Below are 17,936 nucleotides of genomic sequence, written 5' to 3'. Positions count from 1 at the left end.
AGGGGGAGTGGGGGTGGTGGAGAAGCAGATGGTCGCTTCCCCTGTGTGTCCTGACTAGGATTGAACCCAGGACTTCCATACAGGAGGCCAATGCTCTACCGCTGAGCCAACCGGCCAGGGCCTGGGCGCAAGATGTTTAAGAAGACAAAAGAATGTGTTCAGAGATGACAAACAATATAGTGAGAATACATTATATGAGTAGTGGTTGCATACTGTAATAAGAATAGTTATTGCAGCCTGGCCAGGCAGTGGCGCAGTGGATAGAGCATCGGACTAGGACACAGAGGACCCAGGTTCAAAACCCTGAGGTTGCTGGCTTGAGCACAGGCTCATCTGGTTTGAGCAAGGCTCACCAGCTTGAGGCCAAGGTCACTGGCTTGAGCAAGGGGTCACTCGGTCTGCTGGAGTCCCTCCACCCCAGTCAAGGCACATATGAGAAATCAATCAATGAAAAACTAAGGTGCCGCAACAAAGAATTGATGCTTCTCATCTCTCTCCCTTCCTGTCTGTCTGTCCCTATCTGTCCCTCTCTCCGTCACACACACAAAAAAAGAATAGTTATTGCAAACATTTACTATGTGCCATGAATTATTCCAAATACTATTTGTAAAGTTATTTAGTCCTATGAAGTAGATACTATCCTATCTCTTTTCAGATGAGAAAATGAAATTACAGAGTCAATCTCTCAAGGTCACAAAGGTAGTAACAGGTAGAGCCAGTACTAATTTCCTTCGGATTTTAGAGTCCATGTTTTTAATCACTGTGTTAATTTAATATTTAAAAAGTACTATTAAAAAAAACTGGGGCTGCCTGACCAGGCGGTAGTGCAGTGGATAGAGCGCTGGACTGGGATGCGGAAGACCCAGGTTCGAGACCCTGAGGTCACCAGCTTGAGTGCGGGCTCATCTGGTTTGAGCAAAAGCTCACCAGCCTGAGCCCAAGGTCACTGGCTCGAGCAAGGGGTTACTCGATCTGCTGAAGGCCCGCGGTCAAGGCACATATGAGAAAGCAATCAATGAACAACTAAGGTGTTGCAATGTGCAACGAAAAACTAATGATTGATGCTTCTCATCTCTCTGTTCCTGTCTGTCTATCCCTCTCTCTGTCTCTAAAAAAACAACAAAAAAACAACAAACAAACAAAAAAAAAACTGGGGCTACAGTAGAAGTCCTAGGAGGGCAGCTTTACTCTTCACTTTAAAGTTACCACCTCTTTTTTAGTCCCCCTATTTTACCCAGTATGTACTTCTATAATAATAGGACCAGTAACAGCACTTTATCACACTTACTCACTTGTATCTCTACTTCATCTATTAACCTACATTGAACCTGTTTTAAGGATTATATTTGATTCACTTTTGAGGCACTAGATTTAGTTTCATGTGTCACATATAATCAACAGTTTTTGTCAGATGAAAGAATTGAATGAATGATCTTTAAATTGATTAGAACTGTCCAATAGTAGAATAGCTTTTCTATAAGGTAATGAGTTCCTGGTCACTGGCAGTATTCAAACACAGGCTGGATGCTTGAAGGGATGCTGCAGAAGGAACTTCCACCTTATGTGGGAGTAGAAGATTAAACTAGGTTTCCTTTTAACTATGAATTATCTGATCCTGTGATGAATTAATTATGATTATCTCTCTAAACTTTTAAGTTAGCACCTATTGTGTGCCTAACATTGTTCTAAGCACTTAAAATAAAAAGACAACAGCAGGCTAGCCAGTGTTTATAAGGAGCTAGTAGTCTTTGAATAATTAAGAGGTGCTTAAGAGTATAAAGTTTTAGTAGATTAAAATCTATCTTTATTTTTTAAATGCTTTGAATGAATGGGGAAGGGAGGAAAAAGCTGTTACAAGAGCAAGAACTAGATATGAAAGATGACTCTAAAACTGCCTTCCTGAGAAGGGAGAATTTAGAGAGTAAGGATCACATGCTCTGTTCTTAGCTGGGGAGTTCCCCTAAATGGAAATACCAGTGTTCCCCATCAAGGTATATTATAGGGCTAGATGTAATTCAGTAGTGAAAGTAATTTGAAATTTTTGGAACAAATGTGTTTTTTCCAAAAACCTTAAAGATGATTAAGTCCTACCCCCTTTCACCGCCACTAGGGGCATTAATATGAAATGGACAGTCCATTAAATCAGGTTGTCAAGACTTAAAAAGAAAGCTTCCTGGTGACTAGGGAAAGGATTCTTAACAGTTAAATACAAAAGGATGCTTCAGTTTCTTTTCTGATTCATGTGCCCGAAACCTGTTAGGCAGTGGGGGAATAGTGGTTTTTCTTTATATTACCCTGGTCCCTCATGCTTCTCACACATGTCCCAATATGTCCTGACACGGAATCATCCTCTCTAGCTGAGACATGATGCCTAGGTAGGTGGGGAATTCCCGTTTTGTTTAAAATCATAGTTGTCTTTGGGGTTTGGCTGGCATGTTCATAAGTTTACTGACAATTGGTTTTTTTCCTCTTATACCATATGCTGTTCCATGATTCATCTGCTTTGAGTCTGTTGCCTTGAAGGTGAAACAATTTCTTCCAATGTTGATATTTCATAATCTCAGAGATAACAAGCATACGCATATGCATAGTCCTTCAGAAGTTTTAAACATTTGGAGATGAATGAATTATGCTGCCACAAATGGAAGAGAACAGCATAAAATCATAATGGTGATATTAAATCATCTTTTGTTGGGTGGTTGGGTGAGCACTCATATTGGTAAAGCCTGCGTACTTTACTACATTTCTTTATCTCTTCTTGAGAAATTGTTTCAGGTATATGTTATTATGGATTTTAGAAGTTAATATTTTGCTTTAACAGCCTTGATTTTATGTATTTTAATATTTTAGACAGACAAGATCTTTATTTGTAAAAGTGGGGTTTAAATTCCAAATAAATCATTAACATTCACTTTTTATGTTGTCATGGTGGCATCTTGGGTATTATCATGGGTAGCAATGACTATTCAAATCTCAAGAAATCTTTTCATTTTTGATATAAATAGTAACCTTTCAAAATATTTTACTAGAACATATTATATTTCTGAGTGCAATGCAAAATAGTTATTTCTGCATAGCTACTTTCTAAGTATTTAGTAGGTTAGACTTCTAATAAACACGGACTTAATTCTGTTTTTGTATATAACTAATCAATGCATCTATTGTCTTGCATCATTTAACCATTTGTATCCGTCAGTAAATGCTTTTTGATGTAGAAAAACTTTATAATTTCATGGCGTAGATGCACATGTAAGTATCTGTATAAATTATACATTTGTAGAAAGATTTTTAAAAGATTCTAATTCTCAGTTTATCTTCCCCCCCCCTCCCCCTCTACCTGGTTTTAGCTCCTCTTTGGTTCAGGTGTGCTGGTGTCCCTAAGCCTTTCTGGGCCGCAGCTGGAGAAAGTGGTGATTGACAGAAGCCTTGTGGGGAAGCTCATCTCAGACACCATCAGTGATGGTAATTACCCCCATGTGCAAATCAATTGCCTACAATTAACAGTGGGAGAGGAGAAATAGTGTGTCAACAGGTAGACTAATTATTACCACTTGGGACCTGCAAACACAAGTAATTGCTTGTAATAGCATAGTTACAACCCATGGGACCAATACAAGTTTTGACTGATATTTAATATCAAAGTTTTTGTCAAGCGTTAGGCGCATATTCTGATCATTTTTTCACTCCTTTCTTAAAAAAATGTGAATGTATTTTCGAAATGGATTTTTCTGGGGTGTTCTTTCAAAATTAGATTCCTATTGTTGACATTTCTAATATTTTTCATTTTCAAATGAATTTTGAGTAAATAACTCTAATGTGTCAACACAGTCCCTAGTAAAATATCTGTGCTTTGTCACTTAGGAAGCTTCTCTGTTTCCAAAGTCTATGAATATTAACTTTTGAGAGAGTCCAGGTATTATTTCTTTCTTTCTTTTTAAATTAGAGTTGATGTACAATATTATATATATTAGTTTCAAGTGTATAACATAGTTATTGGGCAATATTTCTAAATATCAAAGATCAATGCCAAATATACTAGATAAACCTGGATCCTATTAAGTGATACCACAGTAGTATATAATTGCTACAAAGCATATGAGAAAAAGATTTTAAGCCAGGTATTTAAAAGCTAAGATACTGACATTTATTGAGCCTTAAGAGGCTCTGTGCTTTGTCAACCTACCTATTTTATTTAATTCAAAAAACAACCTTTTATAAGGTACAGTTATTTTCACTTTATAGATAAGGAAGTTGAAGCTGAGATACTAAGGAACATGCCCATAAATGAGATACTAAGGAACAGCTTGAAAATAACTGAGTTGACAGTGGAACCTCAGGTTCTAGCTGCAGAATCCAGTTTCTTTGCACTGTATTTTGCTGACTCCTGAAGTTTTAAGATCCTGTTCTTATATTCACAGTAAAGTTCTAAGAAACAGATTGCATTTTCATTAGAGATTGAAAATTGGCAATATCTTAAATAAAATAATCCAAGGAAAGTATGGTTTAATGGAAAAGACAGGATGAGAATACAGAGCCTTCCTTCGGCTGTGTGCTTTCTCACTAGCTACCTCTGAAGGAATCAGACTTAATTTTATCATCGTAAAGAAAAGCAGTCTGCAGGATGGCTATAATTAGCAACGTTACTGATAATAATAAATTGGGGGTAGGATTTTAAGTGTGCCGTTTTCTCTTCCTTACACGAATGTGGTGCTAAGGAAGATTCCCTATGAAAGAGGTTTCATTTTCATGTCTCATAATTGACCCCTTTGTTGACACTGCAAATAAAATAATGACTGTGATGATTTTATCAAACTGATGCATCTCTATAAGAATTTAAAGAGACTTCCAATATTATTTGTGTCTCAGAGGTATCTTCTTTCACTTCTTTTATTTATACCCCAAATAATACACTCTCATGCGATAACAGTGATTTCTTGGTTCTTCATATTTTTTTGTTAATTGTGTAGATCTACCATTGATCACTGTTTTCATACTGAGGGGTTAGGAGTAAAGAAAAATGTATAAAACATTCAATAATTTCTTTATGCTAGGAGCAACATAAAATATTTCTCAATTTTTATTAATATTATATAACCTTAGTGGCCTGTTCTGTAACCCATTAAATTATCTACCTACTTGTATGCTTTAGAAATAAAGCTATAGAAATATTTTTGCTGATTTTTCTTATTAAATATTAATTTATGTAATGCACATATTGGAAATATATGTTTTAGTTCATTCAACTTATATACTCTCAAAAAGAAGGTTCATCGATGAAAAATTTTAAAATAAAAAAATTGGCCCAGGATGGTTGGATCAGTGATAGAGTGTCAGTGTGTGGATGTCCCAGGTTTGATTCCCGGTCAGGGCACACAGGAGAAGTGCCCATCTGCTTCTCCACCCCTCCCCCCCTTGCTTCTCTCTCTTCCTCCCTTTCTCTTTCCTTCTCTCCCTTCCTCTTTCTCTCCCTTTCCCTTTGCCTCTCCCTCTCTCTCTCTCCTCCCTCCCTCTCCCTCCCTCTCTCTTTCTCACTCTCTCCCTCTCCTGCAGCCATGGCTCAATTGGAGTAAGTTGGCCCCAGGTGCTGAGGATGGCTCCTTGGCCTCTGCCTTAGGTGCTAAAATATATAGCTTGGTTGCTAAGCAATGCGCCCCCTCGTGAGCTAGCCAGGTGGATCCTGGTTGGGACGCATGTGGGAGCCTGTCTCTGCCTTCCCTCCTCTCATTGAATAAAATAAAATAAAAAAATTAAGTTGGTGGGGAATACTGATCTATATATATTCCTTATTAAATCCAATTCTCTGATGGTTTATATCACTAATGCAGGATTAAAGTCTAAGCATAAATATATATTTATATTCAGGTATGAAATGGTCTTTATTCTTGCTTTTCTAGCTCTAGTTCCAACTACATCTTATTTGGTTGTTGTCTCCAAACGTCGGGATATATTGAAATGGTCTCAAAAGAGAAGGAAAAGTATCAAATCCATGCATGATTAGATTGACGATTATCATTTATTTCCAGTATCTTTGATATCCTTGTAAAATGTCATAATGATCTTTAGGAGACTTTAGTTCTTTCAGTGAACATTTATCTTTTGAAAATAGCCTTTTGTAATATATTAGTGGGAAAAATCTATTAGTTCATTGTTTTATTCTAACTTATTTGATGGTATTATTAAATCTTTTTGTTTTTTTTAAGCTCTTCTCACAGACAGCTTTATCATCTTATCATTTTTGGCACAAAACAAACTATGTTTTATTCAGTTTACCAAGAAGATGGGTTCTCCTGATGTAAACAAAAGATTGGAAAAACTTTCCACTTTGGATTATAAGGTAGAGATTTTGGTTTAAATAGTCATATTATTAATTATTAAGGTATGCTAGAGTATCACAGGAGTTGATGTTATGCTCATTATTCTTAAACAATTGCAGGATTAAGCTTGATTCACTAGAAACAGTGGCCACCCTAATTTTCTTTTTTTTTTTACTTTCATTATAGGAAGGGAGGGTCTAGCAATGGCATATTTGGAGCAATTTATATAGTATTTATAGGAAGTCAAAGGCAGATAACAGAGGCTAGTTATACATTTGAATGGTTTATTGCTAATGGTAGTATATATGCCATTCTTATTTTTCCCTGAGACCCCATATTATCTTTCTAGGTTAGGGTAGCTGCTCTGGTTTCTGTTTCACAAGAAAAGAAAGAGGAAGAAGGCACTTTCAAAGGTAAATAGAAAAGTGTAATAAACAAGGAGGGGGAAGATTCCCCCCTCCAACCATAACTGGAGAAAATGCAAAAAGAAAATTTCATGTGTTAGTATCTCTCCCTTCACTAACTTTAGGTCATTTTTTTCCTTGTATCAGGGACTTTACATCTGTTAAGGCAGAGTTTTTATTTTAAATGATGTGTTTAAGTTTTGCCACATTAAATTTTAACTGCTTGGAAGGCACACTCTCTACTAGGATGAGTATCTAATACATTTTCCAGGCTGTTTCAGTTCAGAGCCTCTTTTTAGCAGTGGCTTGTGTTTGCAAGATTGATCCAGCCTCTGCGACGTGGATTTGAGACAGTTCACTGTTCACTGGGAACAGAGCTGATATACAGGTTCCTTAAAAAAGACGCACACTTATGCCATACTTAGAGTATGTAGCAAAGGCAAAGATTTTAGAAGTCAGTTTTGTGGCTTGAAACCGTGTTTTTTTTAAAAAAAGTAGTATTTAACCTAATCTTTGCCCTTTGGGATTATTTCTCATTGTGATTTAAATGGTAGTGGTATAAAGATGGTTCTAACTTTATTTAGAAGAAATATCTATTCTTATAAAAATGATTTTTAATATAAGATAAAACATAAGTTTTTCCTTGTGGTAATAAACTACAATCTGATTTTGTTTACTAGTTTTGTGGAGCTTCTATAGCACTTTGTAATAATTGATTCTTATTTAGTTAGAAATCAGTGCTACTCATGTATTATATTTCTATTAGTAAAAAAATTTAACATTTTTAAAAGGATGTTATTTCCTAGAATGGCTAACTGTAGATTTACTTGAAATAGTAATTACCGATCAGCACTGTTCTTCAAAATGCACCAATATGCATGAACTCAAACTATCTGTTTTAAGACTTTCTAATGCTTGTCATATAAAATTTGGTATGACTAATTTCACCCTCTTAGATTTGATGGATAGCTTAATGAAGTTTTCTCAGCCAAAAAAGAGCTGCTATCCATTAATGAGAGAAGAGAGAAACTCTTCAGGATGTCATCTTTTCTATGAAAAGATGTGGAAAATAGACCTAACATATTTCCCCATGTATAAGACGTACCTTTCCCCAAAAAATTTGGGGTCTGAAAACTGGGTTCATCTTATACAGTGGTTGTAGATTTTTTTTACTTGCATTTCCCTCTTTTTTGCTCGGATGAGGAGTTGTATGAATTTAATGATGAATAAAACTTGAGTTCAGCCTGACCTGTGGTGGCGCAGTGGATAAAGCGTTGACCTGGAAATGCTGACGTCTCCGGTTCGAAACCCTGGGCTTGCCTGGTCAAGGCACATATGGGAGTTGATGCTTCCAGCTCCTCCCCCCTTCTCTCTCTCTGTCTCTCTCTCCTCTCTCTCTCTCTCTCTCTCTCTCTCCCCCTCTCCCTCTCCTCTCTAAAAATGAATAAATAAAATAAAAAAAGGATAAAAAAAAACAAAAACTTGAGTTCAATAACTTTATGTAATACATTTTCTTTTCAAATTTTGAGCCCTAAAATAAAGGTATGTCTTATATACGGGATTGTCTTATACATGGGGAAATACAGTAGTATGTGGACCCTTACAACTTGAGTAAGGGAATTATTTGTTTATTTTTCCTGCCTTTGGATTTGGGAGATTAGGATAGACAGTCCACGTCATTCATTTCTATAATTAATTAGTAGTCCCTTTGCAAAGCCCATAGATTTCACATTCTGGGTCAACATTTAAATTTAGGTATTTAATACTTACAAAAAACTGCCATTTGTCATTGGAAGGATATTCATAAGAAACTTCACTTTATTTACTGTGTATACCATCATGATAGAATATGATGCCATTCAAACTTACTGGAAACATGAAATTTCAGATAATGTACATGAATTATGTTATACAAGGACTGAAAATTTCCTGTTTTACCTCTATTTCCTCATGCAGAAATTTGTAGGTAATATGTTTACCTGGCAAGTAGGACATCAAAATAATATGTGAGTTTTCAAGGACTGAGTAATTCCATTGTGGTATTTCTCTCAAACAAGAAGATAACTAATGATACTGAGAGCTTAAATATAAGAATTTGCACTTCAAAGCATAAAGTCCATCTCTGTTGTCTGTTATTGCCCATTTGGACTTGAAAACAAGGAAACAATGTAGAGTATTATAATTCTGCTTTTCTTTACAGCCGTACCATAATTTAATTCTTTTATATTGAAATAATTTTGGCAAAGAAAATTACAGGGTAAATATTCTGAAACTGTTGACCTTTAACAAGTTTTCCTGTTTGCATTTTAAAAATCCAATTCATTTTATTTAACGGTGAAGGAACAGTGCAAGGAGTTAAATGTTTACCATGAGAGAACAACACTGGTAATTACTTTGATTTTAGTTCCTTTTGATGTGCATTCAGAGGATGAAGAGGTCAATAATATTATGGCCATGCAAATAGAAAAAGGTTCCTTTTGACCATATTAAAAAAAATTGCGGAGGATTATTAAAGCATTAACCTTGATTTTAATGGCCTTGGTTGAGTGGTGAGATCACAATTTGGATGAGCCTGATTATTTACTAAATACAATACATAAATGCAACGGGTTCTTAACACCCATTGCACTCTGGCATTATCGCATTACTGCCATCCTTTGTTGCCTTGCAGACAGGAATATGAAAGCAATCTGTCATGTAGTGAGACTGGCTCCAGAAGCATTTCTCTGATAAGAAGACCCCCTGCCCTTTGCTAGTGTCTGGTCCAGTAGGCTTAGCCATGCGCTTAATCCCCAGAAAGTGGTTCGATTATTGCTGACCAGCAATGGCAAGATAGTTTTTTTTTTCTTCCAAGCTATCAACCTTCCATTAATTCCTTAAGCAGAAATACGGTGCAATCTATATTTCTTTGGCATGTGTCACCCAGATGGTGCCGTGCTTATGTTTTCAAATAACCATGTTCCAAAATAACATAGTTTGAATAATAAATTCTACAGATTCTTCCTTAGAAAGAGAAGCATCATTCTTGGAAGCGGCGTAAACTTTTACACATGATGCTGTGGCTTCTCCTTTTATGCAGAATATGTGGGGGTATATGTCTCATATAGTCTTTAAAGTGATATTTGTCTCAAGTTGTTTTTCCTCTTATTGTTGTCAGTTATTGTTAACATGTTATGTCTTAAACAGTATTCAGACACTCTTGGTCAGCAGTACTGAACTTGTCATTTAATAAAGCTGGTCTTAAATCCTATGTGTAGGTCGATGCTGTCAAGCAGCCGTGGCTGCACATTTTGGTATTGATTGGGATTGCTACAGCCAATTCCTCCCCAACTCATATTTTTCCTTTTGCTTTCCTCTACTAAAAATGGAGAGAATATTTAACATACGTCATTTTTATACGTGTGTCAGAAGAATTCGGTCAATTCTGACACCTCCTTACGCACATGTATAGCATACATTTGTACTTGCAGTTATCTGTATGTACAGATGCTTTTATTTTTATAATACTTTGAGGATTTTGCATTAAAAATGATTCTAGTATGCTTTCTTTTTTTAATCATTAGATTTCCTATTATGACATACCCGGCCCGCTAAACAGGATAACAGAACGTCGTCTAGCTATCAATTGTGCTCAGGATACAGTTGTTTGCTGGTGGCCACTGGTCAGTGATGATGCTTGGCCATGGGCCCCCATCTCTTCTGAGAAGGACAGAGCCAATCTGCTGCTCCTGGGTTATGTTCAAGGAAGACTGGAGGTAAATCTAAAATAAATATATACATCTTATTGAAGAGCAAATAAAATAGGGTTGTTCTTTTTTTTTTCAGTGTTAAAGTAAATGCAAATACTTTTTTAACCTATAATTTATTTTTCCAAATATTCAAAAAAGGAATATGAAATGGGATCCTTAAAAGTATCATATCAAGAGGTTACACAGACAATTTCAGGGCTGGCCTGAATAGCACAATGATTAGAGCAAGGCTTCTGGGTTCAGTTCCTAGCTTGGCTACTACCTAGCTTTCTGTTCATAGCATGTTACTAACATCTATGTGCTGTGGTTTTGTTATTTTAAAAATAGAGTTAATGAAGATAAAGGAGTTAATACTACATTTAGAGCAATCCCTACATACAGTAAACTCTTCATCATGATCTCTACTGTAGCTCTTGTTATAATTATTAGTACTATCATTACTGTTTGCTCATGATCTCATATCTATCAGAGCTCTGTTATCAGTCACCTTCTTTAAACTTCAGTTAGTCAATTAACAGTCAAATGCCAATTTTTGTGTACAACCCTGTGGTGCCAAACCATAGCTAGGACAAGAATGTGTAAGGAGGGCTATAGAGCAGTGGCTTCTCAGTTTAGTATCCTGCTTCAGATAGGAGCACCAAAAGGGTTAATCTAAAAGGTGAGGCAAGGACAGTGTCTCACACTTTCTTTCCTGACAATGGTTCTGTCATCATCCATTGTGAACCAATGGGTATTTTCAGCTTGTACCAATACTGTATGAAATTGTTCTACATTTTTATAACTTAAAAAAAATAAAAGCATCTCCTGTTTTTAAAAAGATTTTGCCTGGGTAAAATAGTGTGTTCCTATATTTTCTCCAAGTCTGACATCTTTTTGGTTTTAAGAAGTATTGCCAGAATTAGTATTTGGAGATGTAATGAACAAGTTTAAGTTTTCTCTATCACTACCTACCTCTTCTGGTTTATAAACTTTGTCTGTTTTCTTAAGACTGAAAAGTCTGCATTGACTGGTGGTGGTGCTGTAGATAGGACATCTCCTTGGGACATTGGGGATCTAGGTTCGAAACCAAGGTCGCTGGCTTGAACAGGCTTATCCAGTGTGAACATAGGCTCACCAGCTTGAGTGTGGGATCGCCAGCTTGAGCATGGGATCATAGATACGATCCCATGGTCACTGACTTGAGGCCAAGGTCGCTGGCTTGAGCAAGGCGGAAAGGGGTCACCGGGTCAGCTGGAGTACCACCCTCCCCCGTCAAGGCACATATGAGAAGCAATCAGTGAACAGCTAAGGTGCTGCAACTACGAGTTGATGCTTCTCATCATCTTTCTCCCTTCCTGTCTGTCTGTCTCTCCCTCTCTCTCTAAAATTAATAACCTTTTTCTGGAACTTTTTCAATTCTGTTTTAGTAACTAACACCCCTTATAATGCTTTAGGTGTAGGTTTTTTGAGGCTAACTTCCTGTTCATGCCCACCATTTTATTGATCTTGGGTCTTGAAGCTAATTGAATAAAATAATTAAATGTCATTAAAATGACAATGTAATAAAGCTAATTATAATTCTATTAAGTGTTGTTTCATAATAAAAAGTAAAAATAAGTAAATCAGCCGTTAGCTATATATTATACAAATTACCTTTATTTGAAATGAGTATATTACATGAACTCAGGACTGTTCTGAAAGAGTGTACACATGGTTTACATGCCTCATCTCTTGGTGTCTTCTAGATCATGCACTTTGGAGCTGGACTAACTTGGGTTTGCCTTTTGGTTGGAGCATATACTACCTGTGTTACCTTAATCAAGTTTATTTCCCCAAAGATAGATCATCCAACTCTCCCTGACTTTAGTTTTCTGATTTTTAAAATGATGGATTTAAACCAGATAGGTCATCTCCAGTTCCCTGACAGCTCTAAAGTGTGTTCATCTGGATTCTTAAGTACACATCTGATTTAGCCACTACCTGCTCAAATGCCATCAGTTGATACTGAAACTAAACTTAGCTCGAGCACTGAAAAGCTCCCTGACTGGCCCTGACTTGCCTTTTCAGTGTTATATCCTTATACAAACCTGTGTTCCAGCCAAATGGTTTACTCACTGCCTCATTATTTCCCACCTCCTGCCCATACACATTACTGTTCTTTCTACTAAAGCCCTTCCCCTTCTCTTTCTATCAATACATTGTTTAGAAACTACTGAGCATGAACATGGAGTAAGCACTGTATTTCATGCCACGGGATATCAATGCAAAATTATCCCTGCTTGCAAGGATCTTAGTGTCTACCAATGAGAGACAGATATGAAAACGTGTAAGTGCACTAAAGTGTTACATGGTGCTGTGGATAGAATATGTGTAAGCTCTGGTAGGAATCAGTGGGGACTGATTGAATCTGCTTAGGAAGGAAAGAACATTAAAGAGGCTTTATAATTTGCTCAAATATGAGCTTGTGTACACAGTTTTACTTTCACTTTCCAAGTTTTATATCAATTTTGTACTAACCCTATGGAGTGATCTAGCTAGCTCCTCACCCCCAGCCTGAACTGTAAAAGGAGTTTTCAGATATTTGAATGCTTGGTAAAACTTGCCTATAAACTGCGCGAGTGTGGTGTCTTTCAAGGAAGATAGACATTTTCATACTGGTTATACTTTTTTTTTTAAATTCAGTGAGAGGAGGGGAGGCAGAGATAGACTCCTGCACACACCTGGACTGGGATCCACCCAGCAAGCCCACTAGGGGCCAATGCTCTGTCCATCGGGGGCGTTGCTCTGTTGCTCTGTTGCTCAGCAACCAAGCTCTTTTAGCACCTCAGGCAGAGGCCATAGAGCCATCCTCAGCACCCGGGGCCAACTCGCTCCATTTGAGCCATGACTGCAGGAGAGGAAGAGAGAGAGAGAGAGAGAGAGAGAGAAGGGAGGAAAGAGAGAGAGAGAGAGAGGAAGGGAGGGAGGGAGGGAGGGAGAGAGAGAGAGAGAGAGAGAGAGAGAAAAGAAAAAAGAAAAGAAAAGAACAGAAAGAGAAACAAGAGGGGGAGAGGTAGAGAAGCAGGTGGGTGCTTCTTCTGTATGCCCTGACTGGGAATCCACATGCCAGCCTGATGCTCTACCACTGAGCCAACCAATCAGGGCCTAGTTCTACTTTTCAAGGGTTGTTTGTTTTTAAGGATTTCTATTTTTTACTTGTATTATTTTCCATAATTTGTGTTTTTTTAGAAAATTATCCATTTTATATAAGTATTTGAATCATTTTTTCCATTTATTTATTTATTTATTTATTTATTTTTAGTGAAAGGAAGGGAGATAGAGAGACAGACTCCTGCATGCACCTGAACTGAGATCCACCTGGCAAACTCCCGTCTGAGGCCTATGCTTGGACCAACTGAACTGTCCTTAGCACCTGGGGCCAATGCTTGAACCAGTTGAGCCACTGGTTGTGAGAGGGTTAGAGAGAGAGGAGAAGGAGAGGGGAGAGGAAGAGAAGCAGATGGTCGCTTCTCATGTGTGTTCTGACTGGGAATCTAACCCAGATTTCTGCATTCCAGGCTGACCCTCTGTCCACTGAGCCAACCTGCCAGAGCTAGATTTCAGTAAAGTTGTGTATGAAACTTACACATGAGTTTTAATTATTCACCACTGATGCCATAGTTAATGTCCCCTTTTTCAATCCTAATATGTTAAGATACATAATTCATCTTTTTGGCAAGTAGCTTTTGTGTTGGATTTGGCCCTTTCAGTCATTACATTAAAATTAAACTGTAGGGAAAATTTGGAAAGATTTCTTTTTCGGAGCCTCCTGTGAACTTCTATATGTAAAAGGTGAATGTCATTTAGAAGAAATGTTTAGAGAAACAATTATATTTTTTTAGTATAAAGACAATCTTTTTGAATTGTAGCACATTTTTAAAAGCATACCATGAAAACTAATCCTGTAAAACTAGTATTCAAGCATATGTATTTGAATTCTTTTCACTAGTGACCAATAAACTTCTTGAACTAATATTAGAATACAAGATACAATATACCCGTAAGCAATAAAATTTAAACTAAAAAGGTAGCAATCTCATAGAGAAGAAATTTAATCTTTGCATTTATTAAACTATAGAATTTCTAAAAAGCATTTTCCATTCAAGTTCAATCAGAAAAAAATAAGCTTTTTTTTTGACACTGGCAAGATTCCAGAGTAATGGTTCCTTGACTTGGCAGCATATTACAGTCACCTGCAGAGCTTTTACAAAGAGGCCCACCCAGACCAGTTACATCAGAACTTCCAGGAGGAGAGGAGGCGTCAGTATTCTTTTACAGGTTCCCTAGGTGATTCACATGTGCATCCAAATTGAGAACCACTGCTTTGCAGCATAGTTGGGGAAAAAAAATGAAAGCTGTCTTTTTTGCATAACAGACCATGGAAAGGATAAAGCCCACATACTGAACCAAATGAGAGTTTTAACAGTAGATTCTAAGTAGAAAATTGGCTTACCAAGCAACTGGAAAAAAAGAAAGAAACAAAGGAAACAAATAAGCTCTCTGTGACTGAATTATCAGTCTGTCAGAGGAGGAACATTTTCTTAAATTTATTTTATGGATATTAAAAAACTGCTTGTCTAATTTCACACTATGAAGCTCTAAACAACAGTACATATCTTAATTAGAAGCATAAAGCAGAGTATTATTTAACTAGGAAAATTTTTTCTTTTGAAAAATATATAATAGTGTTCAGAAAAAAATTATCAGTAAATTAATTTTAAAAGTTTTTAATAATGTATGGGTAGATTATCATATGTAATGTAATATTTTTATTTAAATTTTACATACTCTTTATGCTTTCTTTGGAAAATTACTGCCACCATCTTAGAACTGTTTAATTCATTCACTTTCAAAAATGTGATGACAGCACAATTTATTCTTCCCTTACCTTTTACAATACTTGGGCAGGTGTATTAACTTTTCAGCCATATGGATTTGGTAATGTTTTCTGAGTATGGTGTTAATTTCAAGATACCTTATTCAGGAATGGTCACCTGAATTTATTTACCAAAGTAATCAAAAACACCTAGACAGAGCTGTAATACCTTAAAACTAGTTGTCAAAACCAGGGAAATATAACCTTACAAAGATTACTTTTTCTCCATGAAAGTTAGAAACTTTTTGCAGTGATTTAGAGGAGCATCAACTGATGAGAAAGTAGAAATGTGACTAACTTTTAAAACAGTATGATTGGATAAAAGAAACAGAAAGCATTATAAATACATTAAACTAAAAAGCCAAAATATTTAAGGAACATCTTTTCCAAAGAAATGTATGTACTACGTTAACTTTCAACCAAATTACAAAGATTTTTTGTTTTAGGGATAATTAAAAAAAATCTCTTTATTATAAAACACACAAAGAAAACCACATGAAATAAATGTATAGTTTAATAAGCTCTTACAAAGGAAGCACTCCTGGAACCACACCCAGGTCAAGAAATAGAACTTTGTCAGGTACCCAGGAAAACACCATGTACTCTGTCGTGATGTCAACTTCTTTTTTTTATTTAATGCAAGGAGAGGACATAGTGAGACAGACTCCTGCATGCATCAGGACCTGGATCCACCTGGCAACCCCTGTCTGGGGCCCGTGCTTGAATCAGTTGAGCTATTTGTAGCGCCTGATGCTGATGCTCAGACCAACTAAGCTAACTTTAGCAATGATGGATGCTCAAGGCTTAAATTAATCGAGAAAGGGGAAGAGCGAGAGAAGCAGATGGCTGCCTCTGTGTGCTCTCACTGGGAATCTAACCCAGATGTCCATACGCCTGCCTGATGCTCTATCCACTGAGCAAACCAGACAGGGCCAATGATGTCAACTTCTTACCAGTCCTGAAAAGTAACCTCTGTCATGAGTTTTAATCACTTTCTTATATACTTATATAGTTTTTATTACCTAAAGATGCATCCCCCAAAACATAATTTAATATTATCTACTTAATTCAACATCACTTTAATGTCTCTTAAATCTCTTTTAATCTACAAAGTAGAAAATTCCCCTCTATTCCTTTTTTTTTAACCATTTTTTTTAGATTTATTTATTTTTAGAGAGAAAGGGAGAGAGAGAGAGAAGGGAGGAGGAGCAAGAAGCATCAACTCCCATATGTGCCCTGACCAGGCAAGTTTGACCAGGGTTTCAAACTGGCAACCTCAGTGTTCCAGGTTGATGCTTTATCCACCACGCCACCTTTCTTTCCCTTAAAATATATCTGCTGAAACTTCAGTGCCCACATCTGTATGTTATTGTTTGCATAATCATGGTGTGGTTCAACGTGTTTCTCTGTCTTTTAAAAATCCCTCAAGTTAATGGTCAGTTTTGGCGAGACTGTGATATGGTGTGTACTTTATCAGAAGGCACACAATGCCAGGCTATCTCTCTTTTGGTTGTTTTTCTTTTTCTCATGTTAGCAGCTCTGGATGTTCAATTCCTAGATCCATTAAGTCATTAAGGTTGCAAAATAGTGATATTCTAATTATATAAATATATATTTTTAATTTATCAATTGGGATACTTTTATAAAAAAACAATTCTGTTCATCTCCTATTTATTTTCCCATCGGTTGAGTTAGTATAATATAATCAGGATAAGTGTTTCTTTTGTTTACCAGGTTTGTTTTTAAGGATTTTTAAAATTTTATTTATTCATTTTTAGAGAGAGGAGAGAGAGAGAGAGAGAAAGAGAGAAAGGGGAGGAGCAGGAAGCATCCACTCCTATAAGTGACTTGACTGGGCAAGCCCAGGGTTTCGGACCAGTGATCTCAGAGTTCCAGGTTGACACTTGATCCACTGTGCCAGCACAGGTCAGGCACTCTTTACCAGTTTTCAAGATAATGAATTGGTTCCTTTTCACTCCTTGAAGGTAACCAATTAGTTTTTTTTTAATAACAGTATTCATGGATTTAAACATATTTGACTTAATAGTTTAAGTCATAAATTGTAATTGTTATCCTTTTGGAAGGTCAGAATGGTTAGTGGGAGATTCTTCAGAGTGGCTCCTCTTTCTGTCATGACCTCAGGAGTCTTTGGTAGCTTCCCTGCTATCTGGTGTGACAATGTGTTCCATGCTGATTTTGTACGTTTCCTGACCCAGACCTGAAAATAGCAATTTCTTCAAAAACCTCTATTTTCCTTTTTTAAAGAATTTTATTTTTCAATTACAGTTTACGTTAATATTATTTTGTATTAGTTTCAAGTATATAGCATAGTGGTTAGATAATCACTTTACACAGTGATTCCTTTGCTATTTCAGTTACCCACCTAGCTCCATACATAGTTATTACAGTATTATGGAATATATTCCCTATGCTGTACTTTACATCCCTGGGACTATTTTCTGACTACCAATTTGTACTTCTTCACCTTTTTTACACAGCCCCCCGCACCGTCTCCCCTGCGGCAACCATCAGCATGTTCTCTGTATCTATGAGTCTGTGTCTGTTTTGCTTGTTC

At 36.6% G+C, this 17,936-nt stretch overlaps 1 protein-coding gene across 3 annotated transcripts in view; it reads left to right on the top strand.

The window, feature by feature from the left end:
- The window catches only part of WDPCP (WD repeat containing planar cell polarity effector), a 444,357-nt gene that overhangs the window by 157,490 nt on the left and 268,931 nt on the right, over window positions 1-17,936 (top strand). For all 3 annotated transcript variants that reach the window (XM_066267228.1, XM_066267229.1, XM_066267227.1), the window contains exons 7-9: window positions 3,348-3,462; window positions 6,201-6,334; window positions 10,282-10,473. In XM_066267228.1, coding sequence (XP_066123325.1) covers window positions 3,348-3,462; window positions 6,201-6,334; window positions 10,282-10,473 — 441 coding nt within the window. The remainder of the gene's footprint in view (window positions 1-3,347; window positions 3,463-6,200; window positions 6,335-10,281; window positions 10,474-17,936) is intronic.

The sequence above is a fragment of the Saccopteryx bilineata genome, chromosome 3 (genome assembly GCF_036850765.1).
Source record: "Saccopteryx bilineata isolate mSacBil1 chromosome 3, mSacBil1_pri_phased_curated, whole genome shotgun sequence".
NCBI classification, from domain to species: Eukaryota; Metazoa; Chordata; class Mammalia; order Chiroptera; family Emballonuridae; genus Saccopteryx; species Saccopteryx bilineata.
Note: the sequence above shows the minus strand (reverse complement) of the source record. Positions and strands in the feature narration are given on the sequence as shown.